This window comes from Homarus americanus, unplaced genomic scaffold, assembly GCF_018991925.1.
Source record: "Homarus americanus isolate GMGI-L3 unplaced genomic scaffold, GMGI_Hamer_2.0 scaffold6075, whole genome shotgun sequence".
NCBI lineage: Eukaryota > Metazoa > Arthropoda > Malacostraca > Decapoda > Nephropidae > Homarus > Homarus americanus.
In genome coordinates this window covers 152,294-176,422 of record NW_024732529.1, presented here as the reverse complement: position 1 = coordinate 176,422, position 24,129 = coordinate 152,294, and the positions used below count along the sequence as shown (strand labels likewise).

The 24,129-nt window shown below is 43.4% G+C and overlaps 1 protein-coding gene across 1 annotated transcript in view; it reads right to left on the bottom strand.

The window, feature by feature from the left end:
- LOC121868884 (dystrophin-like) overlaps window positions 1–24,129 on the bottom strand; it is a 185,849-nt gene that overhangs the window by 12,956 nt on the left and 148,764 nt on the right. The window contains exon 3 of the mRNA XM_042369881.1: window positions 6,505–6,582. Within this exon, the coding sequence (XP_042225815.1) occupies window positions 6,505–6,582 (78 nt within the window). The remainder of the gene's footprint in view (window positions 1–6,504; window positions 6,583–24,129) is intronic.

Below are 24,129 nucleotides of genomic sequence, written 5' to 3'. Positions count from 1 at the left end.
AAAGACTCAATTCAGTATAGATCTTGACTGAAGCATAACAGATACACTGACGATGAAGGTCAAGCCACTTATGACATTAAATCTCATGAACACAGCTACTGAACACTTTATAATGAACACACTCAACACAGTTCAAAAGAACAAGCTCATATGCCTCTACCACTAACAAGTCTACGGACTTGGCACACCCACATTCAACCACTGCCCGAGTGTTTGTACCCGGGCCACATTAGATGAACATGGCCATAGTCACACTACAAGAATAAAATGATGTTAAAGGGCATTAGATACTTTAAAACTGTATATTTAGCGACGTTTCTTGGCGGACAAAATATATACCCAAGTAACGAGGAAAGTAAGAATACGAGCGTAAACAAACCGCCATTCACGTCAGCTTCACAACACAAAAGTAACAGCCAAAGAGTAACACACACGAGAGGCCATTACAGATTAGGTGCACCCAGAAAAACAAAATAAACATAAAACAATAAAACTAAGTACAATAACATCATTAGAGACAAAAAAGCCACAACACACAAGAGACAGCCACAGAGCAACACACAAGAGACAGCCACAGAGCAACACACAAGAGACAGCCACAGAGTAACACACAAGAGACAGCCACAGAGCAACACACAAGAGACAGCCACAGAGCAACACACAAGAGACAGCACACACACAAGAGACAGCCACAGAGTAACACACACAGAGACAACAGAGACACACAAGAGACAGCCATGAGTAACACACAAGAGACAGCCACAGAGTAACACACAGAGACAGCCACAGAGCAACACACAGAGACAGCCACAGGCAACACACAAGAGACAGCCACAGAGACAACACACAAGAGACAGCCACAGAGCAACACACACAAAGACAGCCACAGCAACACACAGAGCAACACACAAGAGACAGCCACAGAGTAACACACAAGAGACACACAGAGCAACACACAAGAGACAGCAACACAGAGCACACACACAGAGACAGCCACAGAGTAACACACAAGAGACAGCCACAGAGCAACACACAGACAGCCACAGAGCAACACACAAGAGACAGCCACAGAGAACACATAGAGACAGCCACAGAGCACACAGAGCAGAGACACAAGAGACAGCCAGAGCAACACACAAGAGACAGCCACAGAGCAACACACAAGAGACAGCCACAGAGCAACACAAAGAGACAGCCACAGCAACACACAAGAGACAGCCACAGAGCAACACACAAGAGACAGCCACAGAACACACAAGAGACAGCCACAGGTAACACACAAGAGACAGCCACAGAGTAACACACACAAGACAGCCACAGAGTAACACACAGAGACAGCCACAGAGTAACACACACAAGAGACAGCCACAGAGCAACACACACACAAGAGACAGCCACAGAGTAACACACAAGAGACAGCCACAGAGCAACACACAAGAGACAGCCACAGAGTAACACACAAGAGACAGCCACAGAGCAACACACAGTAACACACAAGAGACAGCCACAGAGCAACACACCAAACATATCCAGACGCACAATAGCAACAACAATGGGACGACCGCTCAACACTCTTACACAACACGAGACACAAAACATCTCTCAGCTCACAACACATTTGTCGAGTTCACACTAAACGTGAAAAAAAAATACGAAAGCATTAACAAACAAACGAAAAGAAATATCACAGCTGCTTTAAAGCACACTGGTGAAAACTTACATTTCACCTCAACACAGAACTAAGGAACAAGCTGAACACAATAGCAGCCAAGAACAACACTGTTAAATACAAAACAAATCTACAACGCTAATACCAAGTTCGACAGATGAGGAGGTCTCCCTACATCTGACTCATGGTACCCACCTGTAAGCGGGAAGACCCACTCCTCAAAAGACCTCAGGTAATAGTTTCAATATTTTTTTTTCTCGGACAAAAACGTAAACACCTTAATCTCTACCTATCGCATGGGCTAAAACACACATCACATAACCTGAACTAACGAGGGTCAGGTCGGGGATAATGGCATTAACTTAAATCAAAATAAGTTTCAATTAAGACAAAACTGAGCTACAAAAAGTTATAAATTTACAGCAGCTTTGACGTGTATAGTGAATAAAATGATTACCACGACCTTGTTCACAGTGAAGGGTAACACACCAAACGAGATGAGGAGGGGGACGAGCTAAGACCAGTGGAAGGAATAAGTTATGCAGGACGGTGCTTCATCCATCACTTGTCCTCTGGTCTGGGTGGGAGGAGGACTAACACCATGGTCACCACATCCAGGATTGGTGTCCAGCATAGTGATCAGGGATGAAGATAAGAGTGAGGGAACGGCTGGTGAGAGAGAGAGAGAGAGAGAGAGAGAGAGAGAGAGAGAGGCTGAAGGAGGTAAGAGATGGGGAATTAATATGGATGGAGAATATGATAGGACTGACGAACGAGGGAGCGCGCGCGCACGCACACACGCACACACACACACACATAAACGTAGGAGCAGACTGTTCACTTATTGTACCATGTTCACTCAAATTCACCAAGTTCACTATGTGTTCCTCAGTCCCCATTAAGAAGAGGAAGTGGAGGAGAAGGCGAGGGAGGTGTAAAGACAGGAATAGGAGGTGGTGGTGGTGGTGGTGGTGAGAGAAATGGAAATGCAGAGAGGAAGAGAAGAACGTGAAGAGGACAAGGATAATAAAAGTAGAACCAAAGAAAACCTATGTTGAGGGGAGGAGGACAGGAAGAGGAGGAGGAGATAAATTTTCCCCCAGGGTGAACAAGGCCACTCCAACAACACCCTGAAGACAGAACTACCACTGCCACAGACCTCTCACATAACCCCCGGGCGACTGAGAATTAAAATACCACCCACCACAAGGCATTAAATCCCATATCACTGGATAAGAACCGAAACACTATGGTCGAACGAGAAGTCTTTATGTCTAATCACCAATACAGCATCTCCGGTCAATGACTGTTATCTTTCTATAGTCAAACAGGAAATGAGACAGCTTCTGAAATACCAAGTTGTTTAAATTTTGAGGATGGTAATTCTATTTGGACACTTGACCTCGGTATTAGAGACATCATTCCTCCACAGGTGAGCAGGTAATAAGTGGTAAAATGACTCGAAATGTTTACCTTGACTTAGAAGATGTGACGCTGAACTCTCTCTCTCTCTCTCTCTCTCTCTCTCTCTTTTATTATCTAACTCTCTTTAATCATCACTTTCTGTTTCATTCTGTTCTCTCTCTCTTTCTTCCCTTATATGGATTTTATCTCTCTCCCTCTCTCTCTCTCTTTGTTCTCCTTCTCTTCCCTATCTCGCTCTTTTCTCAGTCTCATTATCTCTATCTCCGAATTTTGTTTTATTTTCTCTCTTCCCTGAATCTTTCTCTATACTCGTCCCCTCACAATCCGTCTATCTCTTTAAATTCTCCCTCCATCTCCTTCTCTTCTCTTCCCTCCTTTCACTCTTCTCACTCTCATCCCCCCCCCACCTCCTCTTCTTCTCTTTCCTTCCCTCTCACCTTCTTGTTTCCCTCACTCCATCTTCCCTTCATCCTCTCCGTCAGTTTACCCCCTCTTTCCTTCCTTCCTTCCTTCTTCTTTTTCCCTCCTTCACCCTCTTCTTATTTCTATCCATCCATCATCCATTCTTCCTTCAGTCCTCTCCTCCTCTTTCCTCCTTCATACTCTCCCTGCCTCCTTCACCCTCTCCCTTTCTCCCTCATCTTCTCACCTCCCTCCCTCACCTTCATCTAATCAGCCCTCCACCTGCACTACAAGAGGGCCCCGACTAATACCATCGAAGCAAAGAGACATTATGGCGCGTGATTAATTTTAGGGGAGTTGGACGCCTCCCTTAATGACATTGACGTCCTATAATGGTGTTCCTGACGTCACATCCTCTTAATGGCGCGTCCTTTGTAATGTTATTCTAATGGTGTCCTTAAATTCACGTTCTAGTAATGGCGTCCGTAGTAACTTTATTTTAATGGTGTCCTCGAAGTTAAATTCTATAATGGCGCGTCCTTCCCTCGACATCTTTCTTTAACTGTTTCCTGGTGTTTATAATGGCGCCTAATCAGTGACGTAATTTAATGGTAATGGTAATTTAAAAAGGCCAAGATTAAGTAATTTTAAGATCGATCGGTCGTAATTATCACGATGGGGGAGGGATAGTGTTTCCTTCAAGTTACAGTCAGATTAATGGGAAGTCAGATCGCCAGTCAGATAAGGTTTATAAACTCTTAAAATAAGTGAACACCCAAAAGTCAGCCATCACCTTTAAAAGAGACTGTCAGGTAACTTTAATGACTATGGCGTCCATTAACGAGAAGGTATAATCAGACCTTATCCTGTTAAGAGCCTGAGAGAGAGAAGGAGAGAGGAGGAAAGTTCTTCTCGCCCACAGCCGGAAATTGGATCTGCATATTGACAATCTTCTCTTGCGGTTGCCTGCTTCACCACCTCCCACACAGTCTACTTAAGAACTTACAATCGAGTCTTAAAATAAAGTCGGCGCCATTTTATTTCTTGTTAGCTATCATCTCACGTAACATCTAACCAAGAGAGTTAGTTGTATCGTTAATTATTTCAGATCGAGGGAGAAAATCTACCCGGGCGATTTTCTGACGGTTGAAGACCTGGTAAATTGACCAAATCCTGGACCTACGACATTAATTTATTGACAACACGGCTGAGGGGGGTGGAGGAAGGGTGAGGGAGGAAGAATGAAGGGAAAAATGGGGATACGGAGATAGGAGTGGGGGAGAGTGGGGTGGTGGGGAGAGTGGGTGGTGGGTAGAGTGGGATGGTGGGGGAGGGGGGTGGTGGGGGAGAGTGGGGTGGTGGGGAGAGTGGGGGTGGTGGGGAAAGTGGGGATGGTGGGGGAGAGTGGGATGGTGGAGATAGTGGGGTGGTGGGAGAGAGTGGGATGGTGGAGAGAGTGGGGTGGTGGGGAGAGAGTGGGGTGGTGGGGAGAGAGTGGGGTGGTGGGGAGAGAGTGGGATGGTGGAGAGAGTGGGGTGGTGGGGAATTTGGGGAAGGTAAAAAAAAATCACGATTAAATGAAAAACAATATATATATTCCTAACCAAAATGAAATCCAGGCTTAGCAGCGTATGACCCTCGCCTCGTAGGGTAAAAAGACCTACTCAAACATTAAGCTTTCAAGTCCATACACATAAAAGGGAAGTGAATTCTAGTAAAGGTAATATGACTTCTATCATCATACTGCCTGTTAATGGTACTGTAGTCATTTTTTTACAGTATTCCACTATAAAGGCAAAAGGGGAGCCTGGCAATATATTAGTCAAATAAGTACAGGCCTTTTATAATATAACATGAATGAAACCTTTATAATAATACTCATGTTATATATTTCTTATATAAATACATAACCACAGGCAAATTAAATGGAAAACTACTCAAATATTTAAAAAATGCTAAATACTGTCAAATGACATCAGTTTTAACCATTCAACAAATTTAAATTCCCTATGACAGCTTCTACTTAATAATAAATCCGCTTAGCTTTCTAAAAATAAAATGTAATGGCATCAAACATGTATATTATAATAACCAAAACTTCAAAGTGACATTGTCGACAGTGTAATGAACATTAAACTCTTAATAACTAAAGCATTACAATATGATCACATTCTTTACAGAGGTAAAGAACTAAGTGTGCAGGTCTACAGCACAGTGAGGGTGCCTGTCTGGTCACTACAGTAGGTGCGTCTCGTGCTCTACGGTGCTCCACTACATCATAACATAACAGTGCCATGTGCCCAGCCTCACTACACACCAAGAAAACACCAAACAAAAATCTATCATTTGTAAACTATACGTATTTATATCTAAATCATCTAAGGTTATAATCTATATCTCATCTAGGAAGGTGAAAAGTCTATTAGTTTCGAAGTTTTAGGTGTCCAAGTTCTCCCCCATGTTTATACGAGCATTACAGGTGCCGAGCGACCACTACTACACCAGGCAGCTACTGTCCCGTATGGTGGCAACTCATTTCTCTCCACTAAAGTGCCGCCTACACTAATATCTTGTTGAGAGTCGCCAGCAATCAAGACCCGGCTACTACTGTCAAACAGGACCCGCTAGCGTAGTAGGTAGCAGGAACAGCAGCAGCAGGAACAAGAGGTCACAGCGGGAGTTAGTCACACCAATCACAACAAACAGTTGGTTAATATCCCGAGACAAACAGCGGGAGTTAATGACACAATAAAGGTGCGCTGCGACCGTCAAAGCAGGCACAGGAGTAGTCAGCTTCCCCAGGCACAGGTGTCATGACCCCCCCGTACTCAGCTCAGACACAGGTGCTGGTGTGAGCGTGGATCCCCTAGTCTCAGCTCAAACACATGTCTGAGCCAGCGGGGATCCTTATTCTCTCGGCTCAAGAGACAAAGGTGTGAGCCAGCAAGGACCCCCTAGTTCAGACAGGTGTGAGCCAAGGGTGATCCCAGGGTCAGGTCAGAGGTTACCTTTGAAACAAGTCCGCAGATGGTCGAAGAGGCGAGAATGGGTCGGGAATTTGTACACGGCTGCGTCACCCTCGGAAGCTGCAGGTTAAGCGAGGCCAGGTCAGGTAGAGCTAGACACACTGATGGTTCACTTAGTCCTTAGCTTATCACGGTACTGGACATGTGTTACATATTAATCCCTGTGATATATGTTAGTCCATGATAGTCAAAGGACATACTATAATTCATGTACCTAATAATTATACGCGATAACACAAAAATTTCACACCATAAACAATAATAACAATTATATTATGTGCAAGAATAACAATGAAAATAATAATTAATAAAATCACTAATAACAATAAAAGATAATAACAATAATAACACGGATATTTATAATAATAACAATAATAATAATACAGAATATTAATTACACTAATCTAAATTAATAAAAAAAATTCATAACACCATAATAAAAAAATATATATACCGTATATAATCATAATCACTTTACAAAAAAAAATAAATAAAAACCCCAAGAATAAACCGCATGACTAAACCAATCACAAATACTTTACATAAAACACTAAACACCACTCCACTCATGTGACTGTGCCCACGACTGACTGGCACTACGTTCAGAGTGTCACTTTCGTCGACTGGGTACTTTCCAACGACCGTCAGATGTCCACTACAGTCATCTGGGGTAAGTGGATATCGACAGCAAGACCACTAGTTGTAAAAGCCAAAGGAGCATGACAGCCACAGGTTCAACACAGGTGAGATTGACTTGGGGAGAATTTAGTGGTATTGGGAATTTACCTCCATGGATCATTTTCTCAGTATTTATGTATAGGAATTACACACAAACGCACACAAACACACGTGCGCGTTAATGAGCCCAAACGCGTTACATACATACACAACCCCCCCACACACACAAATACACTAACACACAAAAAATACATAGACAAACAAATAAAAATCGATTCATGGACGTCCCGACAGAGGCATAACGCACAAGAGAAGATGAAACCACGACGGACGCCGAGCCATCACATAAGCTCGACCTGACTCTCGCTCAGGTGATCTAACGAGAACCCAAAAGAAAACAATTAAACTGTAGATAAGCGGCCATGACACCCAGGGACCAATCAAGATCTACAAATCAATCAAGACCTATAGAATGACGCAGTGTCCTAAGGGGAGTAAGGGGGTGGTCGTCACTCGTCACCGGCGGGGAGACTAACAGAGGAAGTGACCAGCCAAGTGGGTGGGTGGGCGGGCGGGTGGGTGGGTGGACAGGAAGGTGTGTAAGCCGGATGAACCCCTCTCCCTCCAACCCCTCACAAATACCCACAAACAAGAGGGAATTCACTGAAGGAATTCATACATGTGAAGGGATTAATTCTCCTACCATATGAGAACGCCCATGTGAGGCAGAAAGTGGGTGAACGTTCGTCTGGCGTACCTTGTGTTGACTACTGTCTCCTAAACGTGAAGGACTGGCACCTCAATTTAGCTACCCATTATTCCAGCAAATTCGAAAGCGCTCGGTGTTTGAGATGTCCTTTAAAAATGTTATCTGGCAAGAGGAGTGGTTCATATTTTCAATCTTCGTATAAAAAAAAAAATAGAAGTTTGCAATAATTTTTGTCGTTATATTTGGAAAGATATAGATTAACACTTTCAATTTACCAGCTACTATGTGAGGATCTACAGAGTTACGACCAAAGAACTACCACTTGGGACAATAAAATAATGAATATCAACAACCACCACAACTCACAACCTGAACTACCACTAACCCAACTCACAACCCGAATCAACATCACCAAAAATTCGCCGAAACATAATTCAACATGAAAACCACCAATTCTCATCATCACCACACACACACACACACACACACACACACGCACACACACACGCACACACACACACACACACACACACACACACACACAAAGAGCAGGCACGACATTCTTAAGATGCCTCTCTGAGTTCCAGTGTTTACCTGAGCTAAAAAACTTACCATAATGGAAAGGAGGAAGAGGAGGAGGAGAAGAAGAATTACAGACCTCGCCCACACGTGAGATACTGCCCTATTATCCCACTCTCACCCTCACCACCACTCCTCACCACTCACACCTTTCCCTCCTCCCCCATTTTCTTACCACTTATCCACCTCCTTCTTCCCCCCACTCTCCTCTCACTCACCCTCCCTCTCACTCTTCTTCTCACCACTCATCCACCTCCCTTCCCTTCTCCTCCTCCTCCTCTCACTCTTCATCCCCCTCCCTTCTCTTCCCTCTCCACTCACTCATCCTCCTCCCTCTCTTCTCACCCACTCATCCTCCTCTCACCCTCTCCTCCCAGTGTATATAATGGTACCATATATCTTCGCTCCCCTTCAAGGAAAAAGGAATAAGAATTTATTTTAATATAGTGACCCAATATAACTTCCCCCGAGAGAGAAAAAGGATTTAAAATGTTCGTCATATATCATAGGCCTATACAGGATTTTTTCATATTATATTATACACTTCATATGCCTTTAACCTGTAAGTAAAAAAGGGATTTAAAATTTATACCAACAACCCTATGGAAAATAAGTCAAAATTTACTCAATATATTTTACCCATTCAAGAAAAAGGTTTAAAAAAAATATATATATACTCTCTATATCCCCTCATTAAAAGAAGGCCTTAATATAAAAAAAAATGTATATTCCCCCTCCCTCCCCGACCAAATTCCTATCTAATATGAAAAAAATAATGTATTTCTCCTCCGCCTGAAATAATTATTAAAAATATTCCCTCCCCCCAAAAATCCTCTACGCATGAATTCTGCAGGAGCCCCGTACTGTTATTACACGATATAAATACAAATAATAAATTTATCCCCTTTAATATGAACGGTTATCAACTTCCTCAATTAAGTCAACGAATGATTAGAAAAAAGATTTAAGTCTGTATAAAAAATGATTACTTTAATTCTGTATAAAAATAATACGAACTGCAATTAAAGTTTCATAAGGCCAACAAATGAATAATAATAATAATAATAATAATAATAATAATAATAATAATAATAATAATAATAATAAACATTAATTTTTACTTAACTAAAGCTTCGAGCCGTACACTCAATAGCACAACATCACTTAACTCTTTACAACATTACACATCAACAATTACAACACACCATAAAGCCCATCACAACACACAGCTCATCACAACACACCACACAGCCCATCACAACACATCACACAGCTCTTCACAACACACCACACAGCCCATCACAACACACCACACAGCCCATCACAACATACCACACAGCCCATCACAACACACCACACAGCCCATCACAACACATCACACAGCCCATCACAACACACCACAGCCCATCACAACACATCACACAGCCCATCACAACACACCACACAGCCCATCACAACACACCACACAGCCCATCACAACACACCACACAGCCCATCACAACACATCACACAGCCCCATCACAACACACCACACAGCTCATCACAACACACCACACAGCCCATCACAACACACCACACAGCCCATCACAACACACCACACAGCCCATCACAACACACCACACAGCCCATCACAACACACCACAACACCGGTACACTGATATTCATGCCAACAGTAAATAAAGGTTCAAAGCCCCCAGAAGGTCTACCCCTTTGTGAGTCTCTAGAAAACTGAACCTTTCTTGAATATTCTTCCCGTCTTCACATTCATCCCTTTGTCGATTATAATCATACGAGTGGCTGCCAACGTCTGTGTGTGTGTGTGTGTGTGTGATATGGATGACGCAACGTTGATTCACCCAGTTATAACACTAAATGGATGACGCAGGACACTTGGTGAGGTATAAAGCAGGTTACAACGCATTACTCACCCGTTAAGAAAATATTCATATGGACGTAAAAGGCTCAAGGAACCACAAACTGTTTTTATGTCTTGTACGACGACGTGAGAGAGAGAGAGAGAGAGAGAGAGAGAGAGAGAGAGTTATGTATTAAGTAGATATCCAGTAAAGCATTCTTTAGGTTGTATGTATGTATGTATGTATGTATGTACCTGTATAGTGTAATTTACCATTTCATTATTATTTTTTTTCCAACTTGACACGATAAAACATTCACCTCAGAAACGTACGGACAGATAGATGTCAATATCCATAATGTTGATAAATAATATGGCACTCTACAGCCCTTTAACTCACCACGTGATTTATGACGTCATATGTAAACAAACACAGCTAGCCAATCAGCGGCTCTAAACAGATTATGGAGTCAGCGCTTCAGTTATGCTACTTAACTTGACGTATTGGATAATAATCTAATTACCTGTTAAATCAAACTTGGTGGTGGTGTGTGTGTGTGTGTGTGTGTGTGTGTGTAGGGGGGTGACACAATAAAGCAACATGGGATCTCACGACAGCTCAGGTAACATCCAATTAGCGGGGAGTAAATGTTTCTCCTCCTTTATCATCCTCTCTCTACTTCACCCTGCTGCTCCTTCCATACAGGTTAGAAGAAGGGTATGAAAGGGTGAAGGAAGGAAGGAACAGAGGTAAGGGGGGATAAAATATGAGGGAGGAAACAGAAGTGAGGGAGGGAGGGAACAGTAGTGAAGCATGGAAGCAAATTAGTTAATGAAGGGAGGGAGGTAAGGCGAGGGAGCGAGGAAAAATGCGATAGAGGGAGGGAGGGGCGGTAGTTTTCCCTCACTATTGATTGTTGTCGTGCAGGTGGTGCGTCGTCGTCGTTATTACTGCACACACACACACACGCACACACACGCTAATTATAGTAGTCACTCCTCTGCCTCCCACCACCTCCCTCACCATATGTCAAGGCTCCCAGTGACACCACCGGCTGTCTTCTCTTTCCACCTGCCGCCTACTCGCCACCTGCCATGTCTTCCACCCGTTATTACCTGTCCTTACCACCATCTGATCTGCCTATCAGTAGCACCAGTTATTCCTTGTTTTACCAAGAAATAACACAGACTGTCATACCTATAACCAGCTGTTGCTTGTTCTCACCACCTGTTCCAGCAGCCAGAGGCACTATCTTTCTCACCCACCTGTCACGTGCCATACCACACCACCAGCTGTGACGCATGCTGGTAGCCGTCCTGCCTAGCAACACCATCTGTTTCCACCTACTCAACACTTGCTCCGCCAACCAGCTGCACCATGTTCTCACAAACTAACCCAGATGGTAATACACACACACACACACACACACACACACACACACACACACACACACACACACACACACACACACACACACACACACACACACTCTCTGTCACAGCTAGGAGTCACACCACGGGAGGACGTCACCGTGAGCCTTAAAAGCGTCAGGTGTAGAGACCCAGGAGAGGTCGACGGAGCAGAAGATGATTGATGACGTTAACTAACACATACACACACACACTGACAACCCCCCTCACCCCCCACATTATCCCCCCTCTCTCTCTCCTCCCCCACCACAACATGAGTGCAGGAGAGAGAGGCGCCAATACTGTACTCATTCTCTTCCCAATATTCTGAATATCTGAGAACAACGACACCAACAGTAACGATGGAGTGGAGTCAATATTTCTTGTCTCCCTCCCTTCCTCTCTCGCTCTGTCCTTCCTTCCCTCCCTCTCCCTCTCGCCCTTCTTCTGCCTTAGGATTTATGTTCAGTCCTGGCCCACCCTACCTGCCTTCTTCCTTCCCTTCTAACTACAGACTTCAATTTCACCTTTTTCTCTCCCTCTCTCTCTCTCTCTCTCTCCTTTCTACCTACGAACTTTATGTTAGCTGTTTCCTCCCTTTCTATCTATTTTTTCCCTCCGTCCCTCTGCTCACCTCTCGCACCTTTCACACGTGAGAGGGTGTTTATTCGTTCACCTTTCTGTCTCTCTCTCTCCCTTCAGTGAGAAAGAACATAAATTCTTCCGTCTCTTTCTCTCACTTTACCTTTCCACACCTCACGGCTCTCTGTGAAGGATTCAGATATCCTATACCCAGGACACTCTCTCTTTATCCTTGTAAGAGAAGATCCATCTTTACGTCTCTTCTCCATTCATGTATAATGAAAGTTATTACTCTCTAATTCTCCCTATTAGTTATACTCCTCTCTCATCCCCCCACGGAAGGTAAGAGAGGGGAGATCAACACCACCTCCCCAGCCTCACAGTCAGCCGCCCACACTATGGTACTACCAGGGTACAGGAATCCTATTGACCAGGTCGGCATGAACACCACCACCAAAGTCCCTCACACCCTCACGACAACACAACATGTTACGATATCGGAACGTCATAGTGACAACCCTGAAATATCCGTAAATAACAACATTGTTTAGTTCGTTGATGCAAGTCGTTAAAGTTCAGAAACCAAACACTTTACCTAAATATAAACCATAATGAACACAAACCAATCCCTATATCATAAAAAAACGTTTTAAAACCTCGTGGTTTTATCGCATCACAAATACTGTCCTTCAATCTTATATACCCAAGAGCTTAAACCACTATACATATATCACCTTAAAATACTCACGTCACTCCGGACTTTAAACTAACTCATATTATTTCACCCTCTAAATAAGCATCATTCAACTATAAAAACACCCATCATGTCCCACTAATGAACTTTAAATATATCTATATAAAAGGCCAATGAAACCATGACTACTGCCGTCACCTTTAACACAGTGTCAGGGATCAATATAGCAGTATGGCTCACCATAAAAACACCGCCAGTACTGCAAGAAGGTTGCCGATTGTGCGGTTCACGCTGCATGGGGGAGTGGGAGAAGTCGCCGAGTGTTAGTCTGAAAACCTGAGATCCCGCGTTCGACTAAGTGGCAAGACGACGATTTGTGAGGAAAAAGCGTTGGTGTATACTGTATACCTTAAAGACACGACGTTCACCATCATTTTGTCTACAATAGCGCTCTTGTAGGTTTCAAACATACACAATAATGTACACGACGCCACGCTCCTCTCGACTCTGGTGGGACCGGATTACAGCACGCCCGAGGAGGTGGACTGTGTTTATAGTACAAGCACGAGGTAAATAATAAAGAGGAGCCTATGAATGGTCAAGCACTGCTGAGTTTCCAATATATGTCCACAGAAATTATGAACCATGACAAAATGAATAGAGTTAAGCGAAGCAAAATTATATGAATTTCAGGTGAATGAGCAAGATCACGGCAGGCGAGGAAAGGTTGTAGCACCGTGCGGGGATAAGTGTTGTAAAGGAACGAGACAGACCCGACAATGAAAACGATAGACAGTAGGGAAAAAAACAGTAAGGTTGTGAGGACGAAAGAGTGACAGGGAAAAAAACCAGTGTCAGGTTAGGGTCAGGGGAATACTACCTTTGAGGGTGGTATCAAGGACGGACACGTGAGGATAAGGATTGTGGGAGTACCATCTGGAGGGGTGGGTGACAGCATCTACAACAGGAGCTTCAGAACAAAAATAGCAGGTAATACGACACACCGACCCACATCTCACTACCCGCACAATGACGCCACGATCCAGGGACAAATTGGGAGATCTGCTGGAGACGACAGGAAGGGACGGGCTGCTGACGGAAGAGTAATAACCTCCTACAGGAATCCTGAAGGAACGAACCCATATATATGCAAGTGATGAACACACACACACACACACACACACACACACACACACACACACACACACACACTCAAGTCAACACCTGTAAGACTAACGATACACACAATAAACACATAAGCGAGTGAAACAATCCTTGACAACCTCTTTAAGAAAATATATAACAGCACACCTAACTAGCCCATTTAAGCTGAGACACATAAATAAGACACCAACACAACACTGTGACTACCGTAACAAAATGCCCTCTCACCCCCACCCCCTGAGCCAGTGAGAAAAAAAAATCGACGTACGAATATTTGTGAATGTGAATCGTGTTGCGATATATATACCCCAGACAAACAATCGTCAGTGTTGATAAGTACACAATACACGACAGGGGATATTTCCACCTCTTCTATCACATATACCGACTCTTCTCGCTGCTGAATGACGATGTATTATGATCAAACAAACATAAAAAGCTTTCTCTTATTGACATGTCTTCACCGCCACCGACCTATTTACATGAACCACAACAAGGATTCTCAAGGAAGGTCTGCCCGCTGAACTGTTATCACCTCTATTGGTTCATTTTATCTGGGACACAAAGATGGCGTATAAATGGCACAGAGACTCTATTAAAGACTCACTTACCAGGAGGAAATTACCGTAAGTGATTTTAAGTAACTGGTTCCAAACAATAAAAAAAATGATAAAACAGACACATGTGTACCTTCGTCAGTAGTGGACACATGTGTACCTTCGTCAGTAGTGGACACATGTACACCTTCGTCAGTTGTGTAGATATTATTGTGAACGGGAAAATAAAAGAGACGAAATAATCCTTTTAGCGGTTTTTTTTTTCAACAGAGAATTGAAAAATTACGTCCTAATCAGTGAGGCGAGAACGAGGTGGACTGTTCCGTGCCGCCTCTCTCTATCTCTCTCTTCTCTACTTCCTCTCCCTCTTCTCCCCCCTTCTCTACCCCTCCCTCCCTTCTCCCCCCTTCTCTACCCCTCTCTCCCTTCTCCCCTTCCTGGTGTGTATATCTCCTCAGTTTCGTACGATACAAAATAATAATAAAAACAGCAACAATAGAGGTATGGGGGAGAAGATACTGACGAAATATACCAGAGAGCGACAGAACGAGAGGAGGCGAGTGGAATGCCGCTTTTACGATCATCACCTGGGGCAAGATGGTGCTACACAAGTGATTCATTTGTAAAAAAAGGGGGAAGAGGGGGTAAGAGTGGGGAGAGGAGGGGGAAATGAGGAGGCAGAAGGGAGTGAGAGGAAGAGGGAAAGAGTGGAGAGAGAAAATAAAGGGTAAAGATGGTAGGAATAGGTAGGGGGGAGGTGTAAGGGAAACATTATAAGGGGGAGGATAAAGGGACTAGGGAGAGGTGGGATAAGGTTAGGGGGACTAGGGGAAGGTGGGATAAGGCAAGGGGGACTAGGGGAGGTGGGATAAGGTGGGGGCTAGGGGAGGTGGGGGGTTAGGGGCTAGGGGAGGTGGGATAAGTTAGGGGGGCTAGGGGAGGTGGGGAAAAGCTGTTAGGGGGAGAGATGAGAGAGGGTTGGAAGGAGGGGAAAGGGGGGATGAGATAAATTGAGAGGGGTGGGGGTGGGAGGGGTCAGGTGATCAAGCGGGCTGCCAAATGGCCTGCGGCGCGACCCTCACTGATACCAATTAGAGGTGGAAAATTTATCTTGGATTAATTGTGGCTGGAGGATAAGCTGAGGCCGAACTCACTCTAAACTATACATGGCTTTGTTGTGGCCGTAATTCATAGGGGAAATAGATATTGTTACGAACCACGCCATCTATTGTCATGATCTACCTACCCAGCACCACGAGCAACGCCATCTAGGGACGAAACCCGAGTATGACTAGTCTTAGTCACCACTCCGGGTTTTCTTTCTCCATATCTTGGTTGTTGCGTCACCTCCTCCAACTCTTCCTCATCAGCTCCGGATCGAGGAGAGTTCAGTTCACTTTGGGAAGTGACCACACTTGGATTACCTATCCTGGAAACCTACGGCACAGTGACTACCTACCATCTTCTTCAATACTCAGCCCTACTCGTCAGACACCTCAGCACCGCACTTGAGTACTGTATTTGTAATCCTCTATTACCTCCCACCTCCACTTGCTTCAGATTGTTGTATGTTGTATAAGTATGTATATACCGTTAAGCCAATGTTGCGTATGTTTAAGTTAAGTATGGTTAAGGGTAAATTATAGAAAGCTGGATATTTTGTTAAGGAATTTATTGTACTTTATTATACACAACAAAAACTCGCATCCTTTGTCTACCCTTTTATAGTCCGATTGTCTTTGTTTTTTTATTGTTGTTGCCTGTTGGGATCTGGGTAGACTTTTAACTATATTCTAAACCAGTTTCTAAATCCCCAACTCGTAACAATATGCAAAAATAACTGACTAACGTAAAACACGACACCAAGATGAATCTGCCTTTCTCAAACTAAGAAACATGATAGATTCTCAATAAAAATCATAAGGTAAAATCCCACGTAACTCACTAACTCACTTTAAGTTAGGAGACAAAGATGGCGCCTTAAGAACATTAACTGGACTCTCTCACTCACTCCTAACTGAGGGAGAAAATGTATCTAACGAAATACTGAGTAGAAAACTTCAACCTTTGAGCATTACGATTATAAATTCATGCTTCTGACAACAAGAGTTACGATCAGTGTCAGATGTTAGTGCGAGGAGGAGGAGGAGGTAAGAAGAGGAGGAGGAGATTGAGAAGTTGGAGGATGGAAGTAATATGGGAGAGGGCGTGAGGAGCATCCCACACCATCCTATCAATCATCAATCTCAACCAACCACCTACCGCCGCCGCCTTCCTTCCGACTTCCCTCCCTCCCTCCCATAGCCGCTTTCTATCCTCCCTCCTTCCCTCCCACCCATCGCCGCCTTCCTTCCCTCCCCCTGCCATCCTTCCATCCACACACCGTACATATTACTCATCATCATTCTGTCTATCTGTACATTTATACTTGTCTAGTGTCCTCATCAGAAGAGAGAGAGAGAGAGAGAGAGAGAGCGAGAGAGAGAGAGAGAGAGAGACGACGACGATACTGAAATACTTGTGGGTGTCACCGTAGAGTTTACCACGACCCCCCACAATATCACATCATGTTTACTACCAAAGCTATACGCATTTAAAGACTCAATTATGATTCACTAAACCAGGCTAAAATAAACACCACATTTTCTGTTGTGTGAGAGTGAGTGAGTTATTATTTCCTTATTTACCTGCAGGCACCTGAGTGATCAAGAGAAATTAACCATTATTTTAGAGCTCACCTGAACCTACGAGTCAACACACACACAAAGAGGCAGCTTGTTGTATGTGTACACTATCCCTCTCCATTCTCTGCCCCATAACCATTATCGTCATTTTCTTTCTCATCTTATTCCTCCTCCTCCTCTCCCTCTATTTCTTCGTCTTATACCTCCTCCTCCTCCTCCTCCTCCATGATCAGTAATACCACCTCCATTTCAATTTCCCTCCTACAGCCATCGCATTCTCTTCATCCTTATCCTCCTCTTCCAACTTTATTTCTTCCTTTATCTCCTCTCACAGTCTCTTGCCTCCTTCTCCTCCTCTCCTCCAACTCCACCAATCACCTCTTCCTCTTCCTTCTTCCTTATTACCACCACCACCTCATATTTCTTCATTTCCTCTCAAATTTTCAAATCTCCTTTTCCACCTTCTCTTCCTCCATCATCATCACACGTCATCACCACCACCACCAAACTCCTCTTCCTTTATCTCTTCTCACACGCTCACTCCCCCCTCGTCATACTCCACCACACCCCCCTCCCCTATCGTCAGGGAGGTAATTAATCGTTCTCGGGGGAGTGAGGGAGTAGACGCCAACACGCCCTTTGTGCTCCCTGATTGGAACTTTTGTTTGCCTTTAGAAACTCAGCCGAAAAAAAGGGAGAGTATAATCCCTTAGTCACCCTATTCTTCCAGGGAGAATCTGAGGTTAACTAAGGGGGGGATGGGGATGAGAGGGAAGGGGGGGGGAGAGGGATGAGAGGGATTTAGAGAGATGCGACGTCTAGCGGCAGGGTTTTATGACTAAGGACTAAACAGAATATAATTTGGGCGACCTGATAGTGTGAGTGAAATAGCTTCATCTTTCTTTATATTTTGCTGTTAGGGAAAAGAAAGAAAGAAAGAAAGAAAGAAAGAAAGAAAGAAAGAAAAAAGAAAGAAAGAAAAAAGAAAGAAAGAAAGAAAGAAAGAAAGAAAGAAAGAAAGAAAGAAAGAAAGAAAGAAAAAAAAAAGAAAGAAAAAAGAAAGAAAGAAAGAAAAAAAAGAAAGAAAGAAAGAAAGAAACAGGTATAATAACATGATAAATTAAGATAAATACAAATAAGAAAGAAGATAAGGAAGAAGACCCAAAACATTGAAGATAAACTAAAGAAAAATTACCACAATACAGAATGTGACTGACTGAAGACTCGAGCAGCCAACCACAACACAAGACAAAAAAAAGACAAAAAATGTAATTACAGTAATGAGAAAATGAACAATGAAGCTGGTCCTCAATATGGTGACCTAATTAAGGAATGGTTCTCAAGATGGCGACTGGCAAAAATATGTTTGTCCTCGAGGTGATGCGTTGTGAAAAAAGTCTTTTGTGTGTGTGTGTGTGTGATGGTTGTGAAAATAGTGTTGTTAGTGAGGTGATGGTTGTGAAAATAGTGTTGTCATTGAGGTGATGGTTGTGAAAAGAGTTCGTCCTTGAGGAAGTGATAGCGAAAAGGTGTCACTCTCAAGAGCCGTATCGACGTGAAGTAGTAACCAAGAACTAGGAAGTAAAGAGAAGGAACAATGCCCAAGGAACACTGGAGGGGGAACACTGCCCAAGGAACACTGGAGGGAACACACACGTCCCTCAAGGAAGAGAAAAGTCCCACATGGGTTAGTAACAAACGTCAAGGGTCGTCCTCGGAACAGCTTTAACAGGTCGTCCTCGAAAAAGCTTAAACAGGTCGTTTTTATAGCGGTATTAACTAGTATACAGTGGCAATGAAACCCTTACAGTAAACGGATTCTCAAGTGACACTCGATGAATGCGCAGGCTAACTCAAGGACATACTCGAGGTCGTACAAACAAGAGTGATGCGACCAAGAGGACTGTGTAGTAAATGAGTAAACCAACACACACACACACACACAATTCGAGGATGGTGTTTGTGGTGGGCAGTAACGAAGTCAACAAGTGTCCGGTTCCCAGCGTGGCAGGTGACCGTGGGGCAAATTGGCTCTGAGCTAACCCCCCCCACACCCTACACTACCATCAGCACACTGTCAGCATAATAAAATACCCAATAAGGAAGGGATGCGAGTGGCATGAAGGACAGCATGTACCTCACATTCCTTCAATCATTCCTTCCTCCCCCTCCCTCCTTCCTTCCCTCCAACACCATTTTATCCTTTACTTCAGGAGACCATGAACGGAAAGACAAGAGGCAGACAGAAAGACAAACAGACAGACAGTCGGGGAAAATGACAACTATATACCCCAATAGAAAAACTAGAGGGGTTAAATATCCAAGCAATCAGACACAATTTGACTTAATTAATCACCTGTAAATACCTGTCCATTAAGTTGTACATTTGGAACAATTGTAATTAAAAACAATCAGAATTACCTACTACAATATATATCATGACAATTATATCGTAAGGAAGTAAGGAAGGAAGGAAGGAAGGAAGGAAAGTACTGTAATCAAGGAATAAAGATATCCGAAGGTAAAATATTGACTCTCTCGTAGCGTTAGGACATCGTTATCGCAAACGGGGAAGGATTTATCGCACTCTGGAGATTTCAGTTATCGTACTAATGGGAGGAAAGTTATCGTTAGCGGGGGAGATGTTATACCGAGGGTGAGACGAAGTCATTAGGCTCAGGAGACTTAAACTTTCACCGACAGGATTATAGCTTAAGGGATAAGTGTCAGTATAATAAGCAGCCAATTAGAATACACACAATGAGAGGACGGCCATACTCACTGGTCCGCCACACCAACCAGCCAGCCAGTCACTCGATATCACCACTCAAACAAGACGAAACAAGACAAACGATACCAACGTCAAATAGTGTTAAACTCAAACAAACAAACAAACTTTCTGAGGGGTTTGTGCCTCGCTTCCTCCCATCTATCGTGTCAGTTTAACATCAATTGATATAGTGTACTAAACAGGAAAGTTACATTTGTTATATCCAGTTCACAATTAATTATCTAATAGTATCACTTGATCAGTGTATCACTTTATAGTATCAATAGATAATTCAATACTAGATATCTATTTTTTTAGTTCTATTGAATGATGTTTTAAGGCTGGACAAACATCTTAACTAACATCAATCTAACATCAATATCAAATTAAAACTCACATTAATCCCATTATATTGTACTTTATGACTTGATAAAAAAAATTACACATTAATTAACTGATCTATTACCAATATCTAATTCTAACAAGAGCTAATTAAGTCCTGCTAGACGACACTCTATTACCTGATCATTAATTAACACCTGCCTTATCAATAACTCATTTAGTCCCTTTATAAACAAGACCACTTAAACAACTACAAAACCCCCGCCATAAATACCATCTATTTATTCCCAGGATGAACAACTTACACTAGACAATCCTCCCAAGTGTCCTGTAAAAAGAAATTGAACACCATTCCCATTTTACTCCCAACTAATTAAGATGGAATAAAAAATAAATAAAAAATAAATTCAGGACTACTTAACACAAACATAAAACCAACCCCACTAATTTCAAAAGTAAAAATACAACATCTTTGACCCCGCCCCCCCCCCTCTCACGCCTGCCCCCACCCACCCATTATAAACGACCAAATTCTCAACTCGGTATAAAAACTGTGATCCCAAGTTACGAGAGAGAGAGAGAGAGAGAGAGAGAGAGAGAGAATATTTGGAGTTGTATCATCAAAGAGACCTCACGACCTCCCACGAAATTACAATGAACAGTTTCTACATTAAAAGTATTGAGTTGAACACCTTTTTTGGGGGGTGGGAGGCGGCATTCCGGGAGACACTGCAATGGTGAGGCTGCATAAGGGGAGGGGGAGGGAGGGAGGAGGAGGGGGAGGTGGGAGGGGGGAGGGGAGGGGTTGGGGAATGGGGAGGGAAGAAAACCAGGTAAAGAGGTGTGCGCTTCGAAGTACTTTGATCCGTCACCATCACAGGCTCAGCACCCTGTTATACCTCCTCACACTCCCGTCAGGAGAGCCCTCAACACTCACGCCCCGGGAGGTGGAGAGCCCTCACCACACACACACACACACACACACCACCTGTTAATGCTGTAGCGTGAGGACGTTACTCAGTGCCTCAGCTTGGCCTCACAACACCAGTCATTACAGGAGCCAGCGGACTGTAGGGGAGTTACAGGTCTCGGGTCAACACAGGTCGTCTATGTCTTACTACACTACGACCATCACAAACTTCACAAGAACACACACACCGCTACACATGTCACCAATAATGTCACTACAACACCTTCCCTCCTTCTCGTCCCTGCCACCTTCCCTTGTTCCTTCCCCCTCCGCCCTGCCACCTCCCCTTATCCCCCTCCCTCTGCCACCTCCCCACTAAGGAGTATGGAGGAGGTGTACTTGATTACAGGTGAAAGTAAGTGCCAATAACATTAACCTATCCCCCCCCCCCTCAACAAAAATAAACAAGGATACACCACATTTATCTCCATCTAACTGTGATATCTGACGCCAGGCCCACGTGACCCCCCTCCCCCCACCGGGTAGACTTGTAAATGTTTTAGGTCGAGCGTTTGAGCGGCTAGTTCGACGACTGAAACCATGTCGTTTGATGTATGAAATAAAAAAAAATAAAAAAAATGAACAAATAAAATAGTGAGCGCGGGTCATATGTGAAATATTCGACCTATGTGACGTGTGAAGTGTTGCAGGTGTCATATAAGAGCTATTCAATGTATGTGACGTGAAAGACTCGACCAGTCCTATAAAGCATGCAGTCTGTGTGTCATATACTGTATATACACTTTTAACACAAACGGACCTGAAAATAACTGGACCGATTCCCATATATGAACTAATGTCATATATTGGCCAATCTCATATACAGCCAGTGTCATATATGGCTCTCTGTCACATATAACCCCACCACCATTAACGTATTCCCTGGAGTTACCAAGTCTTGCCTCCCTCCCACACCCATCTTCCGACGAGAGTTAAATAGCTCTGAGTCGTGCCGCTGAAAGAAGGCGTCGTTCTTGGTGTAGTAATTACCAGCACTTGCCATTTGGTGTGGCCATTACCTGCGAGGGTAATCACTGTTTATGACAAGCCACTTACACATGATGTTACAACACTCCCACCACCACTCACAACCTGCGTGTTCATCCTGTTTACGAGGAAAGGGGGGGGGTGGTGAGGCAGGTGAAGGGGGAGGAGGAGTTGGTGGTGGGGCAGGTGAAGGGGGAGGAAGTGGGTGGTGGTGGTGGTGGTAGTAGGCATGGGGAGGAGGAGGACGAGGAGGGTAAGGGGGAGGAGGAGAGGGGAAGAGGAGGGAAAGGAAGGAGTAGGAGGTCAGTATAGAGGAGGAGGAGGTCAGTGTTGTAGGTAATATAAGCAATATTAGCCCCGGGGTCGTGTCAGTGGTAGAGGTACAGCAGCAAGTAACCTCGCTTCGTTTGTGTCCACCTACCATGCAAAATAATTGTTTCCTTGTGAACCAAAAAAAAAAAAACCTTCCAACTTAAAATAATAACACGCACCACTCCCCATGTTGGCTTTTGTTTTACGTTCCTACACAAAACTATTTTCCTTAATATTTGGCTTCAAAAACTTTCAGCTGAATTCTAATTGCAGGGTTAAATAGTCTAAATATTTTTACTTTTGTTCAATATTACTTGTTTTTGCGTTAGATCCGGCCTTTGTGTTGTTGTTTTTTAGTAGGAAATATTACAGGTTTTTTTTAAGTAAAGGATATGAATATTCCTGACATCTTTCTGTCTAAAAATACTGTATCGACCGACACGTCTAACAGAAGAGGGCGCCTCAGTGCTGAAAGATGACCACCACCATCCACTGTCAGTCACACACACACACACACACACACACACACACACACACACACACACACACCAAGAACAAATAAACGTGTTAGTTGTACAGCAATCAACACTGGACCAGACTCTCACTTCACAGTCATCATATAAGACCTCATATAACTTTGATCAATAACGCTAATAAAAAACAACAAAAAAAACATCAAACACTCGGGCCACAAAGCCACGCACCAAAGTTACTTATCGGACATAAATTACATACAGACCGACACGATAACACCTATGTCCCTCTTCATACTGTGGCGGGGCATAAAGACAACAGTACACAAGTAAATGGTTTCAAATGGTAATAAATATTGTACCTGAACCAAACAAATCCATTTTATACTGACAAAGGAAATCGTTACAACAAATATACTGTTATCAAATAAATATATCATTCTTTACGTATATTCGTTATTATTACTATACAAGTTACACCATCAACATCCAATTCGTAATACAGAGCGAACAAGACGCACGGAACAACCACACAACTTTAACTAGATAAGTGTATTAGGTAACCCGGCTGCATCTCTGGATTTAATTTTCAAGTTGTAACTCGGTGGCGTCGTGATGAACACCGCTTACCTAACATAACAAACCTCTGGCTATCGTATTCCCTTTGACCTCTTCTGAATATAGTGCAAACAAATGCTATAAATTCATCGGGCAAAACAAGTTAAAAATCTATATTTATCCCCAATTAACATTCAGTAAGGGTTTTTATTTCCGTGTATAGCTTGAGGTCTTCGAGTTTGTTTGTTCTCCTGAAGGAAAAAATCATGTCCCACAATGGTAA